At 41.5% G+C, this 11,253-nt stretch overlaps 1 protein-coding gene across 1 annotated transcript in view; it reads right to left on the bottom strand.

Moving 5' to 3' along the window:
• Window positions 1–11,253, bottom strand: part of LOC124140428 — a 51,613-nt gene that overhangs the window by 27,981 nt on the left and 12,379 nt on the right. The window contains exons 6-17 of the mRNA XM_048382696.1: window positions 10,664–10,780; window positions 10,366–10,482; window positions 9,186–9,302; window positions 7,500–7,616; window positions 6,997–7,113; window positions 5,749–5,865; window positions 4,876–4,992; window positions 3,969–4,088; window positions 2,780–2,899; window positions 2,044–2,171; window positions 1,173–1,386; window positions 197–337 (exon numbers count right to left, since the gene is read on the bottom strand). Coding sequence (XP_048238653.1) covers window positions 197–337; window positions 1,173–1,386; window positions 2,044–2,171; window positions 2,780–2,899; window positions 3,969–4,088; window positions 4,876–4,992; window positions 5,749–5,865; window positions 6,997–7,113; window positions 7,500–7,616; window positions 9,186–9,302; window positions 10,366–10,482; window positions 10,664–10,780 — 1,542 coding nt within the window. The remainder of the gene's footprint in view (window positions 1–196; window positions 338–1,172; window positions 1,387–2,043; window positions 2,172–2,779; window positions 2,900–3,968; window positions 4,089–4,875; window positions 4,993–5,748; window positions 5,866–6,996; window positions 7,114–7,499; window positions 7,617–9,185; window positions 9,303–10,365; window positions 10,483–10,663; window positions 10,781–11,253) is intronic.

The raw sequence follows: 11,253 nt of genomic DNA, 5'->3' as shown, positions 1-11,253 counted from the left end.
TAAAGCATCTTTCATCATACAACCCCTTCAAAATGTCTCTTACGACCAGCATGGGTTGCCGGAGACCAAGTCTAACCCAGAGTCCCAACGGGGGTTAATTTTCACCTTTACGGTAATCAGTGGCATGAAGAGGCGTTGGCATGCATACACCCATATCTACAAATATAGCGACAGAATCATCACTGTAAAGTCGTACCTAGACAGCTACGCCCAGGCCTGTCAACGGAGTAATCCAGGAACTCAGGCTTACACGTGCAGTTGTAGGTTCCAATGTCGTTAAGGCACACGGCCTCAGGCGAGCAGTCGTTCCATGTCGATAGGGAACATTCGTCCACGTCTAGAAACGCGATAGGACAATCAAACAATATTTGCCACACTTATTTAGGTATGTGAAACACAAAATAGTATATAAAAACACAACATGATATGCTAGGGTCATTTGATACTAGTATGTGATGCACTAATATATACAGCTATAAAATCACAAGTTCTAAATGCAAAAGGATATGTCGGCATAACATTTGAAACACAAAGGGGGTGTTAAACCACAAAATGATATGGGAAACACGGTATGCCCCTCAAAATGTTGTGTCAAAACGAGAAAGGGTGTGTCAAAAACGAATTTATGAAGTATACAAATATAAATACCTGTGACGAATATATCAGATTGGTTGTTGACCCTCAATACCTGTGAGGTACATATCATATTGGTTGATGACTCTCAATACCTGTGCCGTATATATAAGATTGGTTGTTGACCCTCAATACCTGTGACATATATATCAGATTGGTTGATGACCCTTAATACTTTTGACGTACATTTCAGATTGGTTGATGACCCTCAATACCTGTGACATATATAACAGATTGGTTGATGACCCTTAATACTTTTGACGTACATATCAGATTGGTTGATGACCCTCAATACCTGTGACGTATATATATATCAGATTGGCTGATGACTCTCAATACCTGTGACGTATATATCAGAAAAGTTGATGACCCTCAATACCTGTGACGTATATATAGTATCGGTTGATGACCCTCAATACCTGTGACGTATATATCAGATTGGTTGTTGACCCTCAATACATGTGACATATATATCAGATTGGTTGATGACCCTTAATACATGTGACGTATATATCAGATTGGTTGCAGATCCTCAATACCTGTGACGTATATATCAGATTGGTTGATGACCAACCCGTCGTTATTAAAAGTGTCGACATTGTCTTGCACCATCACGGATAGTAACTCAGGGCCACCGTTGTAATTGTTGTCCACGTAGATAGAGGCATTAACAACGACGCTACCATTGGTGAACTGATGAACCATGGTGCCGTATACCAGTTCCCCAATTGTCTGGTTGAGGCAGTCTGTCAGCTGTGAAGAGAAGTAACAGGGCAGTCTCAGGGCAAGTTATACACGTATGCCACGCGATCCCGACCTTTGGAAACAGGCAATACATGAGAAAATGTGAGAATACAAGATTTGACATTTCCCTGCCGTACATTGACAAACATTAGCTGTTTCGGAGAATACAGCAAAACCAAACGGACGAACAGTCCCACGTCTTCCCATACATGGATCTTCGGTCCTGGTGAAACATTTGTGTCGCGTTACTCCACGTGACTATCTTGTTATATTGTCAATACATTTAGATTAATATCAACTTGATCGACGGTCATCGTGGTTGTTTGCAAGTAAGGAGTGAGATGGTTTAACGCCGCTTTGAGCAGTATTCTAGTTATAAAGCCCGCAATGGGACAGGCTTCAAAAGGTTACCACCATGGTGAAACCCGCGAGCTGACAATGCTAGAAATATAATCGGAGCGAACCGGGATTCGAACCAATACCCATATGGCGAGGTGTATTTGGGATACAATGAAAAAATTATTAATGATTGCTATTTTTTCGTGTTATGACGTCTATCTACTGCATCAATAGTGTAGCTTGGTATCGAAGATAACTATTGTTATTTTACAAAGGGGCCATGGACAATTGCAATGCATTAATCAGTCGTTACACCCTACTGCTTACGGTGCGGCTGAAGTTTGTGGACAGTTCGAGTGACTCTGGGGATTCCATGTCGTCGTAGACGCTTCTGTAGTCGGCTGGCTGCCCCCCTATCTCCAGAAGTCGGAGGGAGCTGTAGAACACTTTGCTCTCTGGGAAAACAAACGTCATTATCAAAAAAATATTATTATTCAGTCGTTTGCATTTATTACACTGCTATTTCACTACTGCTTAGCTGAGATGATCCACCTCCCTCCCTACAGCTTCGCCTGCTGCTGCAGTTGCTGTTGCGTTCAGGTTCTGCTGCTGTTGCTGTTGCTGTTACCAGTACTTTATCATCGACAAATATAAGCAGGTCGAAGCTGGGATTCGAAGTCAAGATCATGGATTTCTGGCACGCCTGGGGGACGGAACTTTGTACAGCGCGGCTCGATTAATTAATAAAGGTTTCTTGTTTACTGCCGCCATCAACAATATTCCAGCTATGTGATGGCGGTCTCTAAATAATCCAGTCTGGACCAGACAATCCAGTGATTAACATCAAGAGCATCGATCCACGCAATTGGTTTACGATGACAGGCATCAACTCAGTCAGCGAGCCTGACCACCCGACCATATTAGTCGCCTTTTACGACAGGCATCGTTTGCTGAAGGCCTATTCTAACCTATCTGCGCGGATACATTAATGAAGCATTTGGTATTCATATTGACCAAGACATTTACGACCAAGGTATATGTTAACCATAAGAAGAAGACTCACCCATACATTCCAGTGGGGATCTCTGGTAGAAGCCATTGTGGCACACACAGGAGAAACTGCCGGGAGAGTTGTGGCACGTGGAGTGGGCGGGGCATGGAAAAGATGAACACTCGTTGATGTCTGGAGAAGTAAAGAGAAGACTGTCAATTGTCAAAAGGTCAATCTAGACAGACAATGCTGAATTGACAATCTCAATATAATATTATGTCCTTTAATGCATCTAGTGTAGACTGAGTGAGTGAATATGCCTTTATGCCGCCTTCAGCAATATTCAAGCAAAATTCCGGAACGTAAGGAAGGAACGTAAGGATGAGTTATGATAACGTTTGCGCCGCCTTTAGATTTGTTTGTTTGTTTGTTTGTTTGTTGTTTAACGCCGTTCTCAGCAATATTCCAGCGATATGACGGAGGTCTGTAAATAATCGAGTCTGGACCAGACAATCCAGTGATCGACATCATGAGCATCGATCCACGCAATTGGGATCGATGACATGCATTAACCAAGTCAGCGAGCCTGACCACCCGATCCCGTTAGTCGCCTTTTACGACAAGCACAGTCGGCTTTTACGGCAAGCATGGGTTGCTGAAGACCTATTCTACCCCGTCTCTTCACGGGTAGCGCCGGCTTTAGAAACATTCCAGCCACCTCAAGGAACTCGTTGTACTCATCAACTATTAGATTTGTCCAGATTTCACGACGTAGTCTCTCGTTAAATAGTTGTAATATTAATAGTGATTCTACAATGAATAGTGGACATACTCGATTCAGATTGGTTAATCAGAGGTATAAAATCACAATAAAAATCTCTGATTGAAACAGCCGATTTGACTGCGAGATCAGTTCAAAATTCAATTGTGCATGGTTAAGTCTACACTGTATCTAGTTCTACATTGAAAACACAATGTGTATTTCTTACTGCGCAGTTTCATATATATCTCGTTTCACCAGCAAAACATACGTCACTACAACACCGCAAATCGGACTATGTCTTCAGGAGTGATAGAGGAACGTGTATACAAAATCTGTATAATACTGACAAGTCAGGATGAGCAAACACTTTAACAGCTAAGCTGCCCATCAGTCCCTATGTATATGCGCAAAACACCGCGACAGAGGAAAACACGCTCACGTAGGAGCATAGACGACATGTTGGGGGTGGCTATGACTGGGCTGGGACGCAATACTCACCTTCACACACGCCAAGGGACGTCGTGAAGCCGCTCCGACAGGGGCAGGCGTAGCCCCCGGGGCTGTTGTCACACACGGTGTTGGTGGGGCAGGGGTTGCCGGTAGAACACTCATTCACATCTAGAGACAAATTAACCCGGTTGGTTAGTTTTCAGAGAGCAGAATGATTGAACGACCACAGGAAGACTGAATATTACTGGTAATTTTACACTTTGTTGAAGGCTGCGTCAAAACATTCTGTGATTGGAAGAGCCAAATTTTTAAAAAAAAAAGCCTTTAAGATGGGACATCAAGCCTTTCAGCGAACAGTTTAATTTTATTTTTTATTTTTTTATTTTTTTATAGGGGTGGGGTGGAGGGCGAGGTTAAGCCTGAGTTTACTCTTGTCCTGTTTAAACTGAAACATAATTGTTTTCATACAACAATCCCAAAGACACCAAATAAAGACACGAAGGCTTCTTGGGTATCAATTGTTTTTTGCTATTGCCTGGTTACCGTGTTTGAAATATTGGATTGACACAGCGTATTGGAATGCGGGCATTGGAGACATAAAGGTAAACTTAAATATTTTAACAAGTAAGGAAATGTGGATTTAAAAAAACAAAAACATGTACTGAAACACTATTCATCGTAATATAGCATGTATAAAGAATCTCTACAGCTTAATATATTTCAAACTACGATCAACATTTAACAAAACAAACCTCGTGTTTCTTTTAGGATTTTTGTTTTAGAATAATATTTGTCCTGAACTTAGGAGCTATACACTGCTCAAAGTCTCAAAATCACATATCCGTTGCCATTACATAACCTGTCAACCGTTACTCTTGCACCCGCTGTAAAGTGGGAACCTTTTAATCCCTCACATCAATACACAATAGACGTGCGTCTTCCTTTGTGACTCTACCTTGGCAAAGACCACTGTTGTTCTGGAAGCCTGTTTTACAAGCACACTCGTAGCTTCCAATTATATTCGTACAGACTGCATTGTCCGTGCATGGGAACTGAAGGCATTCATTCTGGTCTGAAATGGATGATCAATAACTTGGAATGTAATGATTTTGAAGTAATGAACTACAAACACAGATATGTATAACGATACAACAAGTTTGTATAAAATCCATTTGAATTGTTTGATATGCGTTTCTTAGAAGTTGACGGATGACAAAGTAGACAAAAATGCCTTATGGACAACAACGTCTATATTATACTGTAATTGCGACGTTACGGTATAGGTCATTATACATATGTCAAGCAAGACTGAAAATCGATTTAGCAAAATGCATGCTGACAATACAAAATAATATCCTTTACAAATGAAAGGATCCCTTGTTAGATTATCGGACATAATTAAAGGTACTTAGGTGCATCCAACCTTTGTTAGAATTGAAAGGTTTGTGGGACATTATGTTTGTCAAGTGTAGAAAATCAAGGAAAGAGATGAAGTTAATACTGTTGAAGGTGAAGGAATATTTTCATTAGTTTCATAACTCTTTTTGTGAAACTGTGGTTTTTTCTATTTGTTGAGAAATGTTGTCATGGTAATTAAATAGTGATTCTCACCCAAGCGTTGATTTGTGTTGTATGTGTATGTGTGTGAAGTATCTGTGATGGTTGTTATTTAAATGGTCGCCAAAGATATTTGTGGGTTTATATCCCATATTCTTCCCTATTAAGAGCTGTAAACGTCTCTAAAATCAAAAATCTGACACGCCATAATGTTACAGAAATACAGTTCAAAGCGGCGTTTAACCTAACTCACTCACTCACACATAACTACCTATGCAGGCCCCGCCTAGGTCGTGAAAGCCGTCGAGGCAGGGGCAGCTGTAACTCCCATTAGTGTTCATGCACCTCGTAAGCGGAGGACAGACGACTGTGTCACATTCGTCAATGTCTGAAAATAATTATACTTCTTTAATAATAAGAATTTAATTTTAAGAATTTGATATAATGTAAAGAACCTTAATTTTGCATAAGGTTTTACAAAATGAAAAAAATCTGTTCTTGAAAAAATGACTTGAAGCAGTTACCGCAACAATAGAACAATATTTCCCCTTTCAAAAGTCCCAGACATACACCAACACCCCACCCAACCCCCCATCCCACACACGCGCGTGCACACACACACATATTGTATTTTCTGCCGGTTGTATTTGAGAAACATAGATGCAGAGGGAAATTGTATTAAATGCTGGAAAAACAAAGGTGGATATTATTTTATTGTTATGACATGCTTACTTCAGAGACTTCAGTAAGATATATTGCAACGTTATATAAATGTTTCGTTAATGCAGTTATGCAATGTACTATACAATATGTCAATACTGGAGAGTGACACGGACAGGGAAAGTACACCCATACTGGAAATCGTTACTTAGCTGCTGCTGCAAACAAAAGGCTGGGTTGAACACATACGAAATAAAAAAACATATATGTACAAGGCTGATGCCCTTAAATGACCTTAGATGTACAAAAAAACGTCGATTCGCTCTCGTTATAAAACATACCTGTTTTTCTCGCCAAACTCTTTGGTATTTGGATCGTAGATATATTATGGTAGGAAGTGGGACTTTGGCATATTTCCTACTTAATGATCATTTTGTCATAGCATGATTGCAGATGGTTTAGTAATAGTTTAGCAATATGACGGCGATCTGTAAATAATCGAGTCAGGACAAGACAATCCAGTGGTTGACATCATGAGCATCGATCTACGCAATTAGGATCGATGACATGCATTGACCAAGTCAGCGAGCCAGAGCACCCGATCCCGTTAGTCGCCTTCAGGACAAGCATGGGTTGCCGATGTCCAATTCTGACCTTGGTCTACACTACAGACGTAATGAGTAATGAAGAATTAGATATAAAAAATGTGCATGAAATGTGTAACTCAATAACAAAGCTGGCCCTGTCACACCAAAATGACGTCATAATGGACGTCATAAATGTTCATTGTGATAATTTGTTTTCAATCTTGATTGTTATCTGAAATACTCTCAATTTTCGGACCAGCATGGCACGCTACCTGTGCAGGTGTCATCGACGACGGTGTATCCTGGTGGACATGCGCAAGTGTAGTTGCCGTCGGTGTTGGTGCAGTCAGCGCCGACCGCGCACGGGGAGATATCACATTCGTTGACATCTGGGACAGGGAAATGACATCCAGGTTAACAGGAATTCCACCATGACTGTCTACAGTACTACCTTATCGACTTCGAGACTGCATATACTGCTTAACATTGATGATACAAATCTTTAAAGTAGGCCAACAGTATGGTTTAGACTAAGAGAATTAGTAGAAATCAGGGCGAATCTGGGATTCGAACCCTCACTCATAGGCGCCTTAGAGGACTAGCCCATCATGTGATAGTCACGTGAACGAAACTAGTTTCAAAATGGATTCCTGCCAGCGCTGGCCGAGTTCAAGTTAAACTGTGTCGAGCAGAATGACTAAATCACTAGTCTTGTACCTATCGACTGTCAAACTTCATTATATTTATCTGTACATAACGGATTAAAATTACTTACCTAAACATAGTTCCTCCTGTTTAAAGTACCCGTCTACGCATGTGCAGTTATAGCTTCCGGGTGTATTCACGCATGTGGAGTGGGATGGACACTTGTCAACCACACACTCGTTGGTATCTAAGATTGTAAGAACAGGTTTGTTGCTACTTCTCAAGCGGGAGTCTAGCAAAGTTAAGATTCTCAGGCACGATATATAGAAAAAAATAGACGGCTTGAAGTAGATACAACAGCCGTTTATTGGCTAGAATTTTCAGCCAGTACACATGTACGATCCTGTGCAGGCCATAGCAAACTGACGGACAATGGGAGGTTCCATAGTAACTCGACGCCATGACATTTAGTTGGACCTCAACTGAGGATGACGCTGAAATGCAGTGAAACTCACAGCTATCCATAAAATTCTTAATTCACTCAATCCTTTACTGAGTTTTATAATAGAAATAAGAGCCTCCAGTCCAGTCTCAACTTTCTCCATGTAAGAACCAGCTTGGAGGGATCTGTACAAACTGATAACGTTTATAAGTATGAGTGAGTTGGTAATGTGGGTTTAACGTCGCTTTGAACGGTATTCTAGGTCTATCACGGCGTGCTGAATAGCTGGCGGCCAGGTAACAGTGGGGTCATGGCAGCGTTGCGTTACCAAAGTCGTCAACGAGATAGTGTCAAGATACGGGTCACGTGATAGTTGTGACCTTCGGCAGTGACACAAGCAATTCCGACGACGAGGGCTGTGACATGAGCAAGTCAGATTGCAATTTAAATCATCATGCTGCCATTCACTGTACCTTTGTGCAGCACATGCAGTACGTGTTTGCGCTGTTCCTCCTACTGTTGTACCCCCCTCCGTTCAAGATGCCAACTTGGACACACAACAGCATCAAAGATATTATTGGATACAGGGTTTTCATTGTCGTGTACCGTATTGACATTTAATATAATATTCCCGATTTTGAGTTATTTTGCAATTCATCGTTCTCATTTAGAGCCAGCCGGACTGTAGTTCGGCAAGGGTGGAAACTGAACTTTTAGAAAGTTAACTCCCTTGCCTCAGGAAGATGGGATCTTCATCCCTAGTCCATTTATTGAACATTCAGATAAATGTGAAAATGGTATTTTCTGTTTTCCTGCAAAACAGGCTCAATTGTGATGATCAACCAACATTGCCACAGAAAGACCAATAATGTATACACAAATATCCGCCCAAATATAAATACAGGTGTAAGTGACCAGTACATTGTTCCCTTGGTATTGCGACGCCGCATGTCCTGAAGTCATCTATTTTTTCGACAAATATGTAATATTCATTTTCTAAATAACAGCAAGAAAAATACACTGAGGCGGGATAAAAACCTAATATAGTTACGTGTTCTGTTCTGTCATGTAATAGACAAAACATTGGGTGTGCAAACTGACACTTTGTTTTATTGGTTTGTAAATTCATCAGTATATGTCTCCTAATGATGTGACCGAAAAAAGGACAACTAAAAGTAAGTTTTTATTGTGTTCAGTTTTTTTTACATTAATATTAAAGGGAAATATCTTATGTGTTGGAATATTATTTCACTTTGGCATTTTTGTGTCCAATTATGGATATACGTTATCGCACATTCTTCCCATGCTTTTCATGGAAATGGCCAACGCACAATTTTAGATATACAACCGTTTCCATTACAACGGATTACCTACCTTTACAGACATCACCGTCATCAACAAACCCTGGCTTGCACACACAGTAGTAGCCCCCCGGGGTGTTGATACAGTCCGCGTGCTGTTGACATGGGTCACTGTCACATTCGTTCATATCTGGGGGAGACGTACAAAGTCACACAACGAACAATCGCAAAGACAATTCATATCACTGCGGATCCTGGCAAATGTAAGGGACTCAACTTACTGTGGAAAATTGCCCCACATGGATCCAAAACGCGATCCAACGTATCATATCTGTATTGATACAGGAGAAATCCAGACATTGTCACGTAATTGCTGTACTAAATGCCTATGCTATGAACTTCAAGCCAGTGGCTTTTTTTCTGTTATTGTTTTCGGGGCGGTCGGGTAGCCTAGTGGTTAGAGCGTTCGCTCGTCACGCCGAAGACCCGGGTTCGATTCCCGACATGGGTACAATGTGTGAAGTCCATTTCTGGTGTCCCCCGCCGTGATATTGCTGGAATAATGCTAAAAGCGGCGTAAAACCATATTCACTCACTCACTGTTATTGTTTTCAGTTGATTTTTCTCTTGTCGAAATGGGGTATCCGCTCATTTGGCAAAACACATAAGAGTGAATGAGCGTAAATTACATATATTATTCACATATTTAACCTAGGGGGGGGGGGGGGGAATCATTGACGTGAAATACTGACGATTCAGCCACTTGACTACCCACACTGACTGGCAGTGGCATGTGTTTATGAATCACTATAATAGTATAGATGAAACCCGGTGTTCGCGGAGGTGAGCGTATCCTGCTCCACCGGTGGCACCCGGCACAAACACATGCAAAGGCAAGTCAGTGGTCCCCTAAACAAAGCCGGGAACATAGTACAAGCCCCGACAGTGACACCATCATAAACACATGCAAAGGCAAGTCCAATGTACACCTAAATAAAGCCGGGATCATATAGTAAAACACCCAACGTCACAAACACATGCAAAGGTAAATCAAGCGTCAACCTGAACAAAGCCAGGATCATATACAGTGGATCAGAACCCGTCAGAACCATGGAGAGAATCTTGAACGTGCCAAGCTAACGTGTCACCCGACTGACATAATTCAGAAGACATAGGTTTGGCTGTGGTCAGCAACATAATGCGTAACGACAGAGTATTTATTATAATGCAACATAACTAGTTTTGTAACCTACCCTGACAGATGTCACCGACGGTGAGGAAGCCGCTTCTGCAGCTGCATGTGTAGTTTCCGGGGGTGTTGGCACAGTCAGAGTTGCTGGGGCAAGGGTCGGCATCACACTCGTCTATGTCTACGGTATGAAAGCATGCGCAGTTAATTTGGATTCACACTATGACCGTTCATATAGTGCGATTCGTAATGAACTGGGATATCCAGAAGACACTGTATGCGAGGACGTATACGTTTACGGTGAATCTGACAAAAACAGACCGAAATAATTGCCGATACTTTTCGGGGGTAAATGTACTTACCACTGCATTTGTCACCGTCTTTAATGTATCCTTGTACACAATCACAAGTATGGCTTCCCACAGTGTTCTCACAGGTTGAGAACTCAGGGCATGGATTGACCAAACACTCATCGATATCTATGGAACAGAAGGAAACAGCATGAAACTATTTCGGGTACCATATATCGGTAAATGGTCTGTCATCATCATCATCATCATCATCATCATCATCATCATCATCAGAAACCATATATCGGTAAATGGTCTGTCATCATCATCATCATCATCATCATCATCGTCGTCGTCGTCGTCGTTGTCGTCATCGACATCGTCGTCGTGAAACTACTATGAATAAGAATACAGAGAAACACTGCACACCAAGCTCATTATGAACGCGTAGCTGAATCAGAATTGCTGCGTAGCTTTTCCGATTGAAGACGGACTCCACTCCGCCAACGAGGGAAGCCCAGCCTAATTGACTTGAGCGATGTCTTCTGCAAACTAATGTACTCTGTAGTCCACTGTAAGTTGTAAACCTGACGTCAGATATCTTCCCTATTTGATTTAGACGGATGTTGATTACCGACTAAAATAAACCACGTCCCGTAAGC

This window comes from Haliotis rufescens, unplaced genomic scaffold (assembly GCF_023055435.1).
Source record: "Haliotis rufescens isolate VD_foot unplaced genomic scaffold, xgHalRufe1.0.p SCAF_40, whole genome shotgun sequence".
Lineage (NCBI taxonomy): Eukaryota > Metazoa > Mollusca > Gastropoda > Lepetellida > Haliotidae > Haliotis > Haliotis rufescens.
The sequence above is the reverse complement of the archived record's forward strand: the minus strand, read 5'-3'. Positions and strand labels throughout refer to the sequence as shown.